General features: G+C 34.7%; 1 protein-coding gene across 2 annotated transcripts; it reads right to left on the minus strand.

Annotated features, from left to right (window-relative positions):
* Positions 1–143: 143 nt before the first annotated feature.
* LOC112056445 (transcriptional regulator ovo) lies at positions 144–19791 on the minus strand. 2 transcript variants are annotated; one of them, XM_024096879.2, is made up of 4 exons: positions 19436–19791; positions 3013–4727; positions 2270–2695; positions 144–1806 (listed from the first exon to the last, which is right to left on the minus strand). In XM_024096879.2, exons 1-4 carry the CDS (start codon positions 19593–19595, stop codon positions 1621–1623), a joined length of 2487 nt encoding a protein of 828 aa, XP_023952647.1. In that variant the 5' UTR covers positions 19596–19791; the 3' UTR covers positions 144–1620. The 2 variants fall into 2 exon arrangements, with proteins under 2 accessions (XP_023952647.1, XP_023952648.1); XM_024096880.2 differs by having other exon boundaries at positions 3070–4727; positions 19436–19790.
* Positions 19792–20159: the final 368 nt, after the last annotated feature.

Raw genomic sequence — 20159 nt, forward strand, 5'->3', positions numbered from 1 at the left:
AAGAAGAGTGACATATTACTATATGTCACTCTTCTCACTATAGTATCAAATTTGCCTCTCCCTTCCTCCCTCCCTTAATTAAATAATAATGATTTGCTTGAGGGGTTTTGGGTATTTATAAGGTTATTAATAAAACAAACGCAAATGTTTTAATCTTGATATATTGCTTATCAGTACTGAATAACAAGAGCGTTTCCAAAAAATACGAAACAACAACTTGAAAATGGGTTCAAAATGCTAATAAATGCAAAAGAAGTAGGTGAAATCAAGGCATTGCGCTATCACATTAATATAGTGGGACAAAACCATGATGATAAGCCAATATATTAATTATGTGTTCAGATCTATCAAAACTTACCAAATCGTACAAAATACTATAACAATTTTATCTTTTTTTAAAAATCTCATAAACACTAATTAGGTACTACTAAAATATTTAGATAGAATTATTTTAAATTTTTACTACTACACACTAAATTTAGACATATTTACAATTTTCATATCCACAAGCTTCGCTGTGAAAGCGCAAATGTACCAAAAATTGAGCACAATAATATTAGATTCAACATTCACTACCAAATATTTTGATTTACAATATTTATCTCGATGTTTCATTAACAGTCAACACATTTAATAACTTAATTACACAATAAGATAATTCTCATACACACTCACAGTATAGATTGTTTCAGGTCGAATCTATAATTTAAATAATATAAATAAATCTAGAAATGCATTTTAACTTGGTACGACTTATCGTGAGGACAACGTGTGTTCTCACGTACAAGATTTTATAATTTCGTTACATTAATAAGTACCAACAAAGAACAAACATAACATTAAGTACATACATAACACAATACTTGTGACATTATATTTGTGTTAATATTTTGTGAGACGATTAGAAACTAATATCACTAAACGAGGAAAAGAGATTCCTTATCCTGGAGTTACCATCAAGGCCTTATTGACATTGACGTTGTTTTATGATTTGGACAAAGAGTGTCATCCGAATCATAATCGCTTCGCTTCAAGTCAACGACATTCGTAATACTCGCATTTAGCACCATCTAATATAATAATCCGATGTAACCGCTGAATTGAAATGAAACACGCTATATAATTTCAATAACATTAGAAATGTACTAAAACTAATTGTTAAGATTTACACTATTACTAAACTTAATAATAATCCCGTACCATCACCAAAGATTGCACATAATACCCGATACTTTGATTTTTTAATTGCAGTCACGCCTTTTAATAAAGCTTAAGGGATTTCCTTTGACTGTTAAAAAATGAAGGTATTTTGAAATGGAACTAGAAGTTGATATCGTTCCTCATTTGAAACTAAATCGCAAAATATTCAGTTTCAAAATGTGTTATACCCATATTTAGTTTGGAAGACAGTGTAAAACCGAGTTTTTCCAGTGTATCGCATTCATAAAGATTGCGTACGCACTGGGGTTTTTAGTTCTACTAAATTAAACTGATTCCTTAAAAACGGACGGAATAAATTCGTACTTCTTATTCCAATTTTGTACCAAACGTTTAAATGTAGTAATAAATTAGTAAGTACGTATCAAAAGTAGTACAAAATTGGATTACATTTCTGGACCCTTAATTATGAACTGGCATGGGCAGTTGCCCTAGAAGTTGATTAGCGAAAGTTGCATTTGTAAATTTAAAATGTCTCTTGTCGTAGAACTTCAGTAGCGCAGGTGAGTAAGGATGCTGTTTTTTGAGATGCATGTAGTGTTCTTCAGGTTCCGATGTTGTGTGACCGCATTCTTCGCATACATACATCTGTAAAAATTAAAAAAATACATATATTAGAAAATTGCAAGCTATTACTCAGTTTAGATTGAGTTCATATTTAAGATTTTATGCTGATAACTTTAAGGTATTTTTTTATTAATGCAAAATAGGTTCGCATTTCACCATGATCTAACCTGATAGTAAGTTGAGAAACAGTCTAAAATGAGACACGTTTGTCTAAACAGTATACTTGGAAGGGTATTTCCCAAACCCAGCCTAGGGACATCAACAACATAGGGATGAAAACCCATCCGATGTCTTACCGTGCGATGATAGAAAAGGGAAGGTGGTATGATATCGAATAGCTCCTGAGCACACTGCAAAATATATCCTATTAAACACTGCACCTAAATACTCAAGCAAGCTTTAGTAATGGTTACCCAACCAGACTGTATGAATATTCAATACCTTAACATAAATGGAAAGATTTATAAAGTTTAGTAATAATTACCTTAGTCCTCCTCTCCTTATAAGCGTAGGTGTGCTGTACTCCGTGAACTTTCAAACAGTGTGATTCTAAGGAGCATCTTTGGGTAAAGGATTTTTCGCACAAGTTACATTTATAAGGCCGTACGCCTGTATGTGTTCTTGTATGTCTTTTGAGGTCAAAGGTGTCGTTAAAACCTTTGCCACAGAAGGTGCACAAGTATCGTTTGACGTCAGAGTGGCATTTCATATGTCTATTCAGCAGTCTTTGCAGGCTGAAGTTTTTCGTGCAAATTCTGCACACAAATTTCGTCGGGTCATCTTCGCTTACTAACACTTGCTTATTTTTTTCTTCTTCTCTTTGTCTAGCATTGGCTTCGGTAGCTAAAGGGTTTTTCACTCCATGTCCACCGTTGATGAATTCCAAGGGAAGTTCTGCTGGAAGACCCAACTGTAAAAATAAAGGATTAACTATTAGCTATTTTGATTTACGACAGCTACTTTTTGAGTCAAAGAAAACTAATTCTTCAATATAACTCATAAAAGATTAAAGCTGAGCAAAATCAATTACAGCTGTCGTCTTTTGTTATTAAATTACACAACAAATATAATAATGCACTAGGTTGAAGCATAAGTTGATTCAGGCTCAGCGTTATTTAATAACGGTCTGTGACTTTTGTATTCGATGACATCATTATTGTTATTTAGTATTAATGACATCGAAAGAAAATGAATTTAAGCTTCGCCTTAAAATCAAGTAATGCTTACCCTTTGTTGCAAGATTTGCATTTTGCTATCACCGATAGAGGCTTTCTTGACACTTACAGCGGCAGCAGGGCTGAGAGCAGAATTTTCTATGTGACTGCCATCCAGAGAATTGTTGCCACCCGGAGACGGTAGAGAAACTCCTGTCGGGGAGTCCAGGTCCAGGGAAGAGTTAGTGAATGGAAATCCCGGTGACAATATTTGCTGTCTTTGTTGTAGTTGAACATGAATTTGTAATTGCTGCATTTGACCTTCGTTTTGGAGAAGCGCCGGGTTAAGTTGCATCAATAAATCAGGTCGTTCTTTTGCAAAATTGTAAGTTGAACCTTGTTCTTGGCTTGCAAATGCGATGTAGTTAGCTTTTTCATAATACTGTCTGCTTAAATTTACTTGCTCTGCCAACGATTCTATATCAACTGAGTTGTGTACAGAGTCTGGTGTAATTGATGAAGATTCTCGCAATTCAGAATCGGTTATTGATTCCACTTGATTATTTAAGAAACTAGCAAAGTCCTCTGTAGAGTCTGATAGGTTTCCTAATATTCCTTCATTTGGTGGAAATGTTAAAGTTGTATAAAATTGATTATTATCTATTACATCTTCTCCCATATCTACAACCATTGAATCGTCAAAGTTACTGCCATATCCAATAGCGCTTAAGTTTTCTAATTTATTTTCATAATCAATCTCTTCATCTTTAAGAGCTAAACCGTAATGTGCATTTTGCATTAAAGAATATTGTTTACTTTGTTCAGGAAAGTTGGTATTTGTATTTTCATTGTTCTCACAATCCATGTTAAAACCATTAATAATATTGAATTCATTTGTAAAATTACCATTGGCATTAAATGTGTTTTGTCCACTTTTAGTCGAGGGGCCTAAGGTTTCGTAAAAAGGTGGAAGACTACCAGTTGGAGGACTGTTAGGGCCATAGTTTGATCGTCCATCGCGGCCATTACCGCCACTACCTGATCCACCTCCAAGGGCTCCACCTCCACCAGACGATGGAGCAGCACTTCCAGTACCTGAGCTAAAATTACCAGAGCCACCACTGCTTTGTGAATTTCCATTTGATCCATTACTACCAGTGGATCTTCCATGACCAGCTGCAGCACTTAAAATGCCAGGAATCTTATTACCAGGACGATTTCTGAGTACTAATAAAGGCCTTGCTAAAATTCCATTAGCAATTTTAGAGCTGCTTGTACGTCTCTGTTCTCTTATCTTTTTCTCTGTCTCTTCATCTTCAGATTCACCTCTTTTCTTTGCAATTGCGTAGTCAATAGGCTGGTCTTGTTCTGGTTCTGATGTCGGTAATGTTGCTGGAATAGTTACATCAGATAGTTCTTTTTTACCGTCTCGAAATTGTGACTGTGAAGGAGTTCTTTGTATCACAGACACTTTTTGACAAGTTACACTGTTATCAATTCCAGGTGAAGGAGCTGATTCTGGGGATGGTGAGTTTCTAGATGGTAGGACTACTGGCTCGTTCTCTAATATATCTTTTTCTTCTTTTATTAGTGGTTTATCTTCAGTCTTTTTGTCTTCAGCAACAACAGGTAAATACTGTTTTCTTTCAGCTTGGGTAAGAACATGCCCTCGGTGGCTGCCATAAGGTATTTCACCACCAAGAATCGATGAAATGAATCTTCTGGGTTCTTTATTTCGTCGTTCTTGTGAGTTGTGTGCTCCGTTATTCTCACCAAAGACATCGCGATCTGAAACGAAGAAATTAAGATATTAAGTTTACGTTTTTGTAAATAAAACAAATATGCATATGGATTTATTATTAGTGAACGTTTAAGTTAAATGTTAAGAAATTAAAATGTATTTAAGAGGAAAGAAAAATTAAAAGTTTACATTAAGACGTGTTATTTAGCAGTGACAAGAATAGTGTTGTGTATAACGTATTCGTGTGGCGTCGCAAGCGTAAGGCCTCGTTGACGTCACTGGTATGTGCCTCCATAACGGTAACACTCGCCTCTGCCACAGATTACTAATAAGTTACTTGTCTCTACACCTACAGTCCTACAACACTGTTGAATGTGTGTGTGTGTGTGTCGCATTATTATAATTAGCGTGCCAGCCAACAATGTGATAAATTCAATCTCGACCTCAATCTGGTGATCATTGATGCAGTGGTTTTATTATCATTCACCATGGCAGAATACTTCCTGTTTCATTAAACTATAGCAGCCCTACAGTATTTCTATTTTGTTTCATAAATTTTTAATATCACAAATAGTATTACGAGGAAGGAAGTTCAAAATCTTCTAGTTACAGCGAAATATGCGTAGGTAGCCAGTGAAAGTCCCAAGGTTGGTCAAAACGAGTTCCTTTGCCCTTTCTTAGCTTTTGTTAGGGACCCAAGGACGATGCCTGCATTGTTGAGTCTTCTTTTTTGTTCAGAACCCGTAATTGTATGCGTCTGTGCAGCCGGGCGTGACAACACGAACGATTTTAAAATTCGTCCATAGAGCACTATAAATTTGTTTTTTGAAAGATTAGATTACGTGCGTTATTATTTCTCAAATTTGCTAGGAAGTATTACAAAAATGACCGCTTTAGGTACTCATAAATTCAAAATCAAAAATTGTAAATCTACATTCAAAATTACTCGGGCACAAGTTAAAATTAATAAATCGCCAGGAAACTTAACGGATACATTAAATATTAATAATTAATGCATTAAATATAAAAAATAAACAATATAGATTTATAGAAATTGATAATCGATTTATAATATTAGAATTGTTTGTCTGTTTATGTATCGTTTACAAAGTAATGGGCTAATTTTTTGGCATTTCTTTTAGGTTGATAAAGTTGCCAAGCATTATGAAGGCGATATAGTTTCACGAGATCAACAATTGAGAAAAAAATTATATCTAATTATATCTAATATATAAATCATAACCCTTCTTGCAGTTGGGTAAAAAGACCGAATTCCACGCGGATAAAGTCTGTTTTATTTAAATATAATATGCGAGTAAATCAATTATAATAGATATTACTTTCCGAATATTACGAATGGGATTTTGATCTACTCTTATACTCGTAGAATTAAAGTGGCTTTTGTATATTAATTTTTGTTAAATTTTAAATAATCATTTCAACCAATATAGATAAACACACACATACACATAACATACAGCATTGAAGTCATTGTTAATGAGCTCTATTTAAATAGTGCGGTTTTTATTCTAAAACGGTAAGTCAAGGCCCCGCAATTACCATGTCCATATCTATTCAGTTACTTGCCGTTTCCTGCCAAGAAACAGTATGCTAACCTTGAGCACGAGCGCTCATTATTTGGCTACAACAGACCCTGCCTTCTTCGCATCGATTTTGGCAATAATTAGTGATTCCTACATACTAATAGAATTAGTACTTGTATGGGTGAATATAAAGTCTATAATTGTATTCAAAACAAGACTTTTAAGGATGGTCTAAAGTATTTTAGTAGTAGTATACACATATGTTTCACTTGTTATTTGCATATTAGTGAGTTGCTTTAAACGTTATTTTAAGAAAGGACAAAAGATAGGTATAACATTGCAAGGTATGTAATTACATATTTTAGGTATTTTAAAATATCATGTAACAGTATAAAAAAGCCGTATTAAAACACATTTTTGGTCACGATTGTCACTGACTGCAATTATGATAATTTTAATTTTATAAACAAGGATTGCATTTAGCATCTTTCGGATTTTTCGTATTTTAGTTCAGTCACTGTTTGGGCTTAAACTAGATTTACTTATCTTATAAGTTTACCCAAGGTTATTTGCTAGTTTATCAAGCAAAATCTTTTTATAAACCTGCAAATACACATAGAACAAATCTATGATAATTTTGTTTTTGGCTGTTGCGGCTATATCCTACTAATATTATAAAACGTGAAAGTTTGTATGGATGTTTGTTACTCTTTAACGCCGCAACTACTGAACCGATTTGGCTGAAATTTTGAATGGAAATAGATTTTACCCTGGAACACATAGGCTATATTTCAACCAGGAAAATCCATCGTTCCCGATTGATTTGTGAAAAACTGAATTATTGTCCGCTAGTTGACTATAAATTATAATATCTCACTGCGTAATGCTTCAGCAATATCAAAAGACCGTTACTCGTAAACGACATCGCAATTTGGCAATGTGTCATTAAATACAGCAAAATCGTTGAAATAATAATGTCGTCACAACAATATATACTTAACGAGCTAAACGCATTCTGCGGTTACAACTATTAAAAATAACTTGTTCAGAGTAATTACTGGCCAAATATTAAAATGTTGATTATTGCCAAAATTATTGATAACACGTAATTTATTGTGCAATTTTTAACCTAATAGTTATTTGTTTTCAAGCTTAAATGAGTTTTGATGATATTCGGTTAGAAAAGTACCTAATTAGATATTCCAGTTTTCCCTACTATTCTAGTACCTTTTGTCAAACTAAAGTTCATTCTTCTACCAAGTTTTGTAGCCATGTGCCTTTGGGTCACAAGGTAAGTACTGGGTCTGAGAGTTTTTGAGCTTTTAATTTTTCATTCTGAGTAAAATTTCTAAGACCGGTTAGGAAACTGGTTGTCCCCGTAACTCGTTAGGCCGTCACTCTCGGTCAGAATCATTATCGGATCTGATAATGATTGTTACAAAATCAATCATTATCACCGCTAACCCGCATTAGTGCAGTTTGGATCTAAGCTTTATCTTGTTATAAGGAAGGAACCCCTGGCCTTGTAGGCCAACTAAATAAGCTGCTAATTAAAAAAAGTTATTTATTGTATCTACCAAGTATCGTAAATATTTACAGTGTCTGAGTACGTGTACTAGCCATTAACTTTGGCATCCTTTATAACCAGTATATCATACGTTTAACTGCATATCAATTATTACAGACGCCTACAAAGTTCGTAGGTATAAAGAGACGATAAAACAAGACTACGAGTGAAAAAAAACGGACGAGAGCAGCGGGCAGACTAGCATGTCCTTGCGCTCGGGGTTATCGGACGCTGTTAGCATTTATCGCTTTAAAAACGTAAGACAGCTATGAAGAACCGCTCCGCAGTCCGCACTGAAGCGGACGGAGAGCATATAAAATTCCGTTGAAGGCTTGTTTCCATAAGTACCGACAGCGCACGGTATATCGGGAGCGCAGTGCCCGCTAAGGATCGGTTGAAAGGTCGTTTGGAAGGACATTTTTTTGTGTACTGAATTGTTTATCGTGGCATCGGTCGCATGAAATCGTTTACATACTATTCTATGGGCTAGATCTACCTGCGTGGAATAAGTCTGTAACTGAATAATGTTTCGACCTCTGTGTGACAAGTTTTAGCCCTGAGCTTAGTAAGTGACGATTCTAGGTCATAGGAACTCGTATGTACGTTCCCATGGATTTTCAACAAATTTCACTTCTGAGAAAATTGTTTTTTTCTGTGGTATCATTTCTAATGTAGTGCTTGTATACTACGGAATAATAATGATTTAATCTACAGCTTTGATTTTACTAAAATACTGAATGATGTAAAATTTTATTCTTTTAGTAAATTCGATAAAAATTGCTTCCTCCTTTTTTGCTTGTTAGTAAAGTTGTCTTAAAATTACTTGAATGTGTCGCAACTAGGTTTCTAAGTGATAAATGCTGAGGTTTAGTTTCTAAAATTTCAAATCCCTTTTTTGGTTTTTTAAATAAGTCCATTCATATATAATATCTACGGGTACGTACCTATGTAATCATATACTAACTACCGGCAATACCAAAAAAAGTCCAACGATATAAACATCTACAGTAGGATACCAAAATAATGAAACGATATGTGTAGCCACAGAGCCTTCCGGCTATTTTCAACAACGAGCTAACTGTTGCAAAAAAATCGAATTAATAGCTATGTACCTACCTACTTCTTGTCTCTAAACGAACGGCTACAAAAACTGTTCAACGCTTTATTATTACTTTGATCACAGCGTGAATCACAACCAGATTTGGCAAGGGTTAATGACCCAAATATGTTTGTCGAAGTGTTCAAGGCTAACACCAACTAATTTGGTTTGCTGAATAGAAAAAAAATCCGGTATCTGAGGCGGCGATCGACTAATTTGTTTTACGAGTAGTTGTCGTTCACTCAGCTAGCTGCTTTAGGTTTATTATAGTATAACCGTTAAGTAGGAAGGGGTTTATCCCAAGAGGATGGGGCTACTCTTCACTTTAGCCTGGTCTAGTCCTGTGTATAGTTTTTAACATATACGACAGAAACGACTATTAGTTTTAGCTTTAGCGATGGCTCTGGTATTGATAGTTATTACCTATTTAACTTTGTTATTACGGTACAATATTATGGGTCTCCTCGTAACTTCCACGTTACGGACACTGATCACACTGACACTAGGTGCGTCATTACTCATTACGTCGAGTATCATTGCGTGAAAATGACGGACTTTTTTTAATTTTTTTTTTAATTCTTTACAAGTTAGCCCTTGATTACAATCTCACCTGATGGTAAGTGATGATGCAATCTAAGATGGAAGCGGGCTAACTTGGTAGGAGGAGGATGAAAATCCACACCCCTTTCGGTTTCTACACGACATCGTACAGGAACGCTAAATCGCTTGGCGGTAATAATACTAATAATAATATAATTTTATTTGTTGGTTCAACACGCTAATCTCAGGAAATATTTAGTATTGGATACTCCATTTATCATGGAAGGTTATGAGCTATATAACATCACGCTACGACCAATTGGAACGGAGCATCAATGAAAAATGGTATAAAAAGGTGAGGATATTTTTCCTTTATAGAGCTTCCATTGCGTCAATTGTGTACACAAAGTTATGTATGATTGACTTGTTCCTCTTTAAAGTTGTAAAAAAAGTTTGTTTTTTCTTTCGTTTAACTTATAAGGTCGACTTTTGTCAAGAGATTTTACGCAGGCGAAATCGCAGGGGTTATACTTAATCTTTAGTCCTTCTAATATACGAGTACCTACCTCCTGTAATAAATAATCTCAGTAGCGCATTCCTCTAAACAACTTGTGTTAGAATTTAAACTTGTCTCCAACTTGACAGCTTGCTTTAAATCTAGATAACAGCAAAAATTACACCGTTCTGAGAACTAAACATGCTTTGCGAGTCGTTAAACAGGTTCCAAAATTTTGAGACTATTCAATTGTTATGTGGAGCGCCTGTACATTGTCCTCAAATCTAAAGAGTTCGTAGGCGGTATTCAGCAAATTGCTCCAAAATACCTACACGAAATGATTATCTTTTATAGCATGACACAACAATGGCGGTGATGACCTTACTATAAGGATGTGTGCGTGCAAAACGGTCGTTATATTTTTAAGATTGTTCCAAAATATTTCGGAGTTTTAGCTAAACCTTGATCTTATGCGCCATGAGATGTCATTTGTGTGAGGATAGTTTTGTACGTAAAGCTGACAAGGTAAATGAATCACAGATTACTATAGTCAGGGTAATTGTAATAAAAGGTAGATTTAGCCTCGATCGAATTAGGAATGAGGAGATCCGCGTAAGAACTATTTGACATGACATGGTCGATCGCCACTTTGGAGAACGGACGACATCAAGTGGGTTGCACGAAGTTGCTGGAAGCAGGCAACTCATCACTAATGAGTTTATGAGCCGACATATAATGAGCGACCATAGACCTGTCAGATAAAGGTCTCTCTATGGTCTTGAGAGACCATAATATCTGGAAGTCCTTACAGGCCGTCTATGCTCATCGGCTGTTGATGATAAATTTATACAGATATGAATTACAGCAAATGTATTATGTAGGTATTTTTAAAACGTGCAGATTTATTCACAAGAAAGACGTTCTGACGCCTCATGGTAGTGACCATAATATTGTCTATATAATATTACCTTTCACAAAATGGAAATGGATTTTAAAACTCAGATAAAGTGTAAAGCCTTCTTGGTGGTCTTAATGCGTTGATAATAGCTACGGGCCTTAATGCCAAGGATATCCATCAAATCCAGAATGCACTTAAGTCAGTAAGCACTATTGTTATAGTTGTTTACAAAATGCTTCATTCGTTTCTTGGTAAGCTGATTTACCTACGGATAATAAGGTCTGGGGTTTGAGTTCGGTAAGACCAACAAAACAAAAAAAAACTAGTGGGTTTTCTAGTAACTATAACTAACTAGTAATATAAATTCTTAGTAGAAACCTTGATGCTAGCCACTCACCATCCAAAAAGTTTAAAAGCAGCGCTAACGGCAGGACATCCGATAAAACTGATCGTGTGTTGGTCGTGATGTGCATGACATCATGATGATCCAACATACGATCAGAACGGATGTCCTGCCGTTAGCGCTGTAGGCACTAGAACATATTGGATGGTGAGTGGCTAGCATGAGTTAGGGGAGTCGTGTTGGTACAGCCACCCAAGTTGACCTTGCTGAGAAGACGCCATCGGATCTGCACCGTATGTCTCTCCGTGTTGAGGTATTCATATTTTAAAAGAGTACACCTGTGTTTGAGCAAATGTTAGATATATCTTGTCTTAACAAGAAAATGGCCACCGTAGTCGAAATTCAGTTGGAGGAACAACACTATTAAAGTAGTTTCGCATGTGTTTTTTTTATTACCAAAGATTTTTATTATTTTTTTTCTCGCATTTATTTGTTCTTTTTTTAATTTCGCACAATGTTAATACAATATAAAATACTATTAAAATTTATATAAAAAAAATTCTACCCTCCCGCTGCGGGTAGTTTGTGTGCCCAAGCAACCGGTCAGGGTCCCAGAATCAGGAAACTCCTCACAATACACACTGTCTTAAGAGTCATTGCCTTCTGTATACGTTCTTATAATAAATAATAATAAGACTGTTCCTTAGGAGTTAGAAAATAACTAAAAATATAAGTTTTTGTTAGTTTAAGGAAGCTAACAAAAAAACATTTCTCGCTGGAAAAATCACGGGCTTCCAGTAATACTAATTACCTAATATTTAAATTCTACTAGTTGGCAATAAAAATATTCAACAGGTGATTATTATAGGTAAAAGGAATAATATTTTTTTTGACTATTATATTATAACACAAACGAATCATCGTTTAGAAACTCGTTCTATCAGCAGCATATTATGTTAGAAGTAATAATTGCTTTGCGGTTCTTTTATTATAATATAATTTCCGCGGTTTTCTCTTCAATCTAATTTATAATTAGGGACGGCAGACTATCTGGCCTATATAATAATATTTTCTTAATTAATTTATTTGCAAAATTGGTTTAATCAAAAATCTCCAGCGTCTTTAAAACAAAAACTCCAAAAGTTTAAAAAAAAATGTGTCACCGCCTATTGTTTATTCCGTTCCGTAACTAATTTTATTAGGATCACACTTTGTGGTTCCTGCATGCTTTTGGATTTATTTAATTTTAATTATTGACTTATTAATAACAATATTTACAGACTTATACTGTTGTATATTATGACATTTGATATATCAAAGACTGTAGAATCGTAGTAGCACGAGTTGCTAAATTTGCTAAAAAATTAATCCTATATTTTATGAAAATATATTTTTAGTTGTATCTTTTCGTAGATTTGGCGTGATGCCCTTTATTAATATAAATATTCGGTTTGAACAAAAAATATCTAATAATAAGAAAATTATACAAACCAGTTGGTACACGATATAAATAAATATTAAATATGATATTTATATAGTGTGAAAATTATATACGGCTTTTAAATTGCAAACCATCTAGGTACGTGTAATACGACATTAAGTATGCAAAAGTATATGTCTAAAAGAAACTATGAAACGACTATATGTGGCTCGGACAGCTGTCCGTTCATACGAAGACAATGACAAAAAAAGAAACCTACCTACGAGTACAACATCCTTAAAGAAATACGCAGATGTCTTTTCCATAACTTGGTGGCAATTAAAAACTGACGGGCCCGCATCTCGAAGGTACTCGTTTGTGTACACTTAAAGGATAGGTACGTTTTGCAACTGCGGCGATTTGAATACTTTAACAAGACATGTGTGGCCGTTCCTAGAACAAAATACCACGTCACGTGCGTCGCATCTTGCCGTGGACGCGCAAAAAATAAACGGCAAGCCCTCGTGTACAGCGCGCTTAAGTGGCAATATCGAACATTGGCTACACTGTTATCTAAAAATAACTTTTAAACTCGGAACACCGTCTTTTTATATATCCGCACTTATAGAAAACTGGAACCTTTATTATGTATTAATAACCTGTCATATTAGTATTGACATTAAAAAATATATAATGTATATATTATTTCTTCATTACTTCAATTGATGTTTAATTACTGGACATAGACCTGTTCTCTTATTGGAATTATACCTAATATAAGTTATGTATATTATACGTGCGAAATAATAAATGTGAAAAGCTACTCATCACGAAATCTCGGAAAACATTTGATGTACAAAGATGAAATTCGGCAGGGAGGGAGTTTACAGTTAGTAGACGGATTTTGCTAGATTCGGTCAGATTAAGGAGATCTACGGACGAAGTCGTGGGCGTCCGCTAGTAGATATGTATACGCATCTCTTCTAAAACTAGATTGTTTAAAGAGCAAGTGTTGTATTTTATATGCAATTATAGTACTCAGTACTTAAATGAAGATAATATACTTATTATATAGCTGTATTTTTTTTCGCGGGATTTACGTATTATGTCATCTCCAGCAATTAGATAATGATTTGATTAGATTTTTGGTCCAAACCCTATGTATGCGATGTGTGTGTTAATAAAAATAAAGGTTAGCGGTGTGGACAACTGCTCGATTTTATTTTACTACAAGCGGGACCCCCTTGGCTACCTATGTTACTATTTATGACTTCAGCTATTTTCCAATGAAAATCACATCGAAATCAGTCTCAGAGATCAGCCGGTACAAACAGACAAATGAAAAAAAATTAAAATAATTACAGTACCTAAATACTTTCATTCTATGCATTTAGTGAAAAGTTGGTAATTTAAAATTACAAACAGACACTTCAGTTTTATTTATTTGGCTAGATAGACTGATTGTTTAGATAGTTAAGCTTTTAAACTACGTAAAAAAGATTATCAGGTACCTCAGGCTACTAAACTTTTTTTTCCCAAAGATAAGATAACGTGTAAGTGGAAAAACATAACGATTAAGAGCAATTGTTCGGAGGTAGCCGTTCCAAGAACGGTTTTGCTCCATTATGAATGCAATCGTATTTTTTATGATCGCAAATCTTTGAAAAGGCAAAACGTTAAAAAGCCAAATACAATGGATGGTGGATACAATGGAGCCGGCCACATGGTAAAGCGTTTTTTTTCTTTTTGGTGGATAATCGTACAAGATTACTGTTTTGCTCTTTATGCGTTATGCTGATTCGAGATTACTTATATATAAAACGTTTTTGGTTTTATGACTGAATCGAAATAAAAATACCTACACGCCTAAAATAGTAAGGCATCAGTTTAAATTATATTTTTAAATGCTGAATTATATTTTTAAAAGTAAAACTACAATATTCACGCTTGACTTGGGAAATAAACTGGGTAGTACGTTACGAAACATGTAATCAGGTGATGTGAACGGCTGTTGAGATGGTGAGCTAAAGAAATTTTACTTCACTCGAGTGGTCTTAAGCATCACACTTGTATATTTTTTATTTATACTAAGAATACTATTGCCTGTATGAGGCTTCGGCCGTGACTAGTTACCACCCTACCAACAAAGCCGTACCGCCAAGCGATTTAACGTTGCGGTACGATGTCGTATAGAAACCGCAAGGGGTGTGAATTTTCATCCTACTCCTAACAAGTTAGCCCGCTTCAATCTTAGATTGCATCACACCTACCATCAAGTGAGATTGTAGACAAGGACTAACTTGGTAAAGGTTTACTATTCTGTGTACCTGATTTGTGTGTTGTGCTATGAGGATTCATTGAGTAGTTACTGCATGAAATCATGATGAACAACTTGTACAAAGTTCCGCTTTTATAATATTAGTTATAATTATATGATTAAGAAATATAAGGGGTAGATAAATGTTGCTTTCAGAGGGTCTTTTATAACATCTGTATACCTCTTGAAACGTTTCATATGATTAAATTCAATTTACCAACTGTAAAGACAAACGGTGTATTCGTTAACCTTTTTCAAAATCACAAAAGCGACCTCATGCGGCGTCTGCATCGTTATGAGCTTCTCGAGGAAGGCCGTTATGTAACGTCAACAAAGTTGGAATTAATCAATCAATGTATTCAATGAATTAATTTCAGAAAATACGAAGTTTTACAAAATTACTTTGACTTTGAAAAAACTAATTTAAAATAATCTTCTAAAAGTTTAAAAAATACGTACAAGGTGTACTTTTCTTTTGTTTTCCGTAAACTCAAACCTTTGTTAAATACGTCCTAAAACGTAAAATATTTTAGAATAAATCTAACTGTGTTTATTAACTACATAATATGTATATACTGTTACTAACTTGTAACAGTAATTTATCTTCTTAGTAGCTTATAAAAACTTGGTAAATTAAATTAAACTAATTATTATTAATTAAAATAAATGAAGTTGAATTAACTAATAAAAAAAATAACATTATTTAAGTCACGCTGTGAATAACGGTTTTCTTACACTTTACATTACTGTGTGGTAGGTATATAAAACAATAAGATCAACATACAGAAGTAGGTACTTGTCTCTTCGTAATTCGGACTGTACAACAATTTCATAAGAAAGGTGCTCGTTGAAATCTTTTGTATGAAAGATGTGAAAGCTCCCAATTATAATATTTTTTAAAAGCGTAAATATTTATATTTATTATATTTTAATAACTAATTTTCAATAAAAAGGCTTTATTAAATGAGTTTTACTGAAACAAAATTTAAGGTATTTTTATTTTACCTTTTGAGTACTTATTAATAATTAGTTATGTTTTACCCGATGGTTAACAGAATAGTTGCTTCCGTTTATCAGAAGTAAAATTAACACGTCTACATCAAATGTCAATTAAGACTTTGTATTAAAAATGGACGAACACTTGGAATACCACAAATTCCGCGTGTTAACAGGGGAGCAACTCCCCTCGCCCGTTTTTATTACCATTTGCACTTACTCTGACCTTAAGAACAAGTGTGCCCTTTGTACAGGTGTCAATTCACCTGGAATTACGTTTAGTTTATTTTGCCCTTTAGTACTATGTCGGGTACGATAAGCGCACATGCGGGCTATCCGTAACGGTGCGATCGATTCGTCTTTTTATACTCGCCTTCAATTACTATAGTAAAAGGATGTTATTTACTACTTTACCAGGCTTATGTAGTGTATTTTGTTGTGCCTTTAAAGTTTTACATTAACGTATGGAAAATATGTCATGTTAAATATGTATTCCAATTTTAGTTTACCTCTCAGAATACGAAATTTTCTGAATTCTGAGGTTTAACTTTTTTTAACTTACCTGATGGTAAGTGATGATGCAATCTAAGAATGAAGCAGGCTAACTACGTCTTTGCTAAAAGGGTGGTTAAGTAGCCACGGGTGTAGTCTGTCACCACTCAGACCTGGACCAATTATACAAAATCACGGACCCAGGACCTCCGTCTTATAAGTCCAACGAGCATACCACTGTGTCATGGAGGCCGTCAAAGCTTGTGCTTATTTTGCTTCATTGTTAAATTAAAACATTACTCTAAACGTTACATTTAAATATCTACATAACTTTTGTGTAATAATAATAATAATTACACACCTCCTCCGTCTCCTTTTAAGTCTGCCTTTGTACACCCAATTATATTGATCTAGAACTAATTTATCTTCAATCGATAAATCTTTTTAGTTCGATGAATAATGATTGGGAAGTAAAAAAAATAACTACTTCAAATTTGCTTGTGTCTGTAAGCCATATTTAGATCAAATATTCTTTTGCGGTTTAGTTATTTAAAGTAACATTTTGGTTTCGTCAGTTTCACTAAAATCAAGGGAAATTGCTTAATTTGAGAACCGAAACATATCAAGTTTGATTTAAAGTTTCAGTGTGTATCAATCGACTGCCGTTTTTACATGCGTACAGCGTTCCGCGAAACAATAAACCTCGATTTGCACCACACACATAACTCAGTAAAATTCAATGTCACAGGTCCCATTGAAACATAATAAAACAGTAAATTTTATACAAAACCGTAATATATTGTTAATTATATTGAAATGGCAGTGGAGATCGCGGTGAGTGACCTAAATACAAAGCGATAGCCGCGCGGGGCCGGCGGAAGCCTATTGTACTGCAATCATTGACACCTCGCTCAACAGTTCCTGTCGTGGAACTTGACCATGTATAGAATGTGTCGGTTTGAAGATAATATCATCAATAACGTCAACGTGAGGCGACGATACGACTACATTTTGTTTTTTTGACGTGACAACGTCTTATAATTCGATGAAACCGGCTGCAAACTTGAAAACAAAAACGTCATGCGTCGTTCCCTCGCTATAGGGTTGCCAACTTTTTTTTACAAGAAATAAAGTATATTTTGGTCTATGAAGGTTATTAAACATTATTTTAGAAAAACGAACATTTTTTTTTGAAAAATGCAACCATCAGTATTTTCTTATGACGTTGTCACGTTCAACTATCGTCAGTTCAACAAACCGACTTTATAGGCAACAGATTTTTTTTTTTACATTTTAGTACAAATTTAAATATTGTCGCGTTTTGTAAATTCAGTTTGTTCTTGAAATTTTTCATTTAAACTTGTTACTCAAGTGATTAGGAAAATTGATCTGCGAGTATGACAATTTAATCATAACAATGAAGCATATTTCCTAGAAAGTTATTTTAATTCCTACTATTTCTAATCTAATTCCTACGTACTTTATATTATAACTAAAATACTTATAACAATTTCCGAATTTGTTTGCTTACATAATGAAGCTATCTTAAATAAAATTTCAGGTAAAACGATGTTAATTTTCATATTTCATAATTTCTAACAATTTCTAAATAGAGACATCAAATATCTTAATATTATCACTTCAAAGTTTTAAATTCCATCATCTGATTAATATTAAGAAGACGTTTCTAAATGTCAACGATCTTATGCCCTTGAACTTAAAAATCTCAAATATCTTATTTATATCGTATAATTTTCACAACATTACGTTAATTGTGTACAATTAACATAATCACAGCGAGAGATTTGCAATTTAAGAAGATTTTGTTTGACAAAATGGTGGAAAAGTTTCACAAATGGTTATACCTGCTGAAAATTATTTTCACGGGTACGGAATAAACGAATACCTAAGTAGGCAACGATCTTCAAAATTTCGTGTAACTTTTTTAACCCCTAATGCCAAAAGAGGTGATAATTTCATGGCATTCGTGGGGTTTTGAAAATTTTCAATTTTATGTTCTTAATAGATTTTACTCCAAAGTTGATAGAATAGGTATGGTATAATCACTAAGTCCCCATAGGTACTTAGTCTTATACCATACCTATTCTAGTTTTAGCGTCAGTGTGCGAATTAACAGTCTGTGGAAAGATGCAAAAACACGACAGTTATATCAGTGATTCACGCTTCTACCCGACACCGTTAATGTGGGTATGTCGTGACGTTTTGTCCTGTTTGTATATACCTACCTACTTTTTTGTTACTGTTGAAATGTATTTTTTTATACGACTAAAAATACCTAGAACTGACTGTCATAAATTGGAACTTAATCCAAGTTTTTAAGGATAATTAATAGATTTCAGTGGCAACTTCCAGATTCAAGTAATAGTAGGTACCTAAATACATATTTGACCACCTAAATACATATAAACTAGCTGACGCCTTGCGGTTTCACCCCCTCGTAGTGGTGCTCGTTCCCGTAGAAGTACGGGGATAATATATAGCCTATAGTCTTCCTCGATAAATGGGCTATGTAACACTGAAATAATTTTTCACATCGGACCAGCAATTCCTGAGATAGCGCATTTAAACAAACTCGTCAGCTTTATAATATTAGTATAGATTTAATTATCTAAAATCAGTTGACAAAAGCAATACAACGTAAAGCAGCACGCAAGTCACACATGATCGCAGGTAGACAAACTCTTGCCTTAGCGTGCCCGAGAACAGGATTGTGTCCAAGTGTGAGTATCCTTTTTTTTTTGGTCTGGCAGAGGCCGTTATGAAGGAAGTAATAAATAATAGTAGGTATTTTTACTAAACTACATCTGAGGAAAGCAACTAATGGTGATGATTATGTACTAAATGAAGTGCTGAATTAAAATTGAAACGTGTATTTCAAGATGGTTTACTATAAAGCAAATGTTGTTATACTTGTCCGTAGGATGAAAGAAGTCTTTGTAAAAGGATGACAGTAAAAGCGTTTGCAAAAAGTCGTCTGAAGCAATGAATGGATTCATTATAATAATTCGCAACTGGAACTTACCGACGCATTCCTTGTCCTTTTTGGAGAGGAGCGGTATTGGCCCGTCGTCGAGAGGAGAGCCAGGGCACAGAGGGTCACCCTTGCCGAGCAACTCCTGACCCTCCTGCAAGCCGAGTTGCTGCTCGTGCAACCGTTTCTTTATTAGGAAAATCTTCGGCATCTTTAGTAGTCAATCAACACTGCACTGGATCCTTCAGTCCGTCACGAGTTCAGTTTGAAAACAAATATATCACCCCGTCCAAAATGGATAAACACTTTGCATCATAACACTGCACGGTGAGTTTCCTCGCGTTTCTGTTTATTTGGTGCGGAGCAGCTAGCGGCACATCCAGTACCGTTGGCCGCTGCGAAAGGACTGCGAGCTCGTAGGTGTGCGGCGACTGCGGCGCCCGCGACACCGTTGCTCGGACAGGTCCCGCCCGCGCCCGCGCCGCCCGCCCGCCCGCCTGCGCGCGCGCCTCCGCCGCGCTGCCTTTGCAGTCTACGCCGTCGCCATACATTATACAGATTCCAGTAAAAGTGCTTGCACATAGACGTCCCTGCCTGCGTAATACTAATAATACCGTAATTTTTTCATGCACTTGGACAACATTGTCTAACGTTAAATAACGTGATATATTGTTTGAACTATCGCTTTTAGTTCTCCATTAGAGACTTTGTTTTTCAACATATTCAAACTTTTGTACATGTCTGCAATGTGTTACTTTAATACTGAATTCAGATT

The sequence above is a fragment of the Bicyclus anynana genome, chromosome 6, assembly GCF_947172395.1.
Source record: "Bicyclus anynana chromosome 6, ilBicAnyn1.1, whole genome shotgun sequence".
In the NCBI taxonomy this organism is placed as follows: domain Eukaryota; kingdom Metazoa; phylum Arthropoda; class Insecta; order Lepidoptera; family Nymphalidae; genus Bicyclus; species Bicyclus anynana.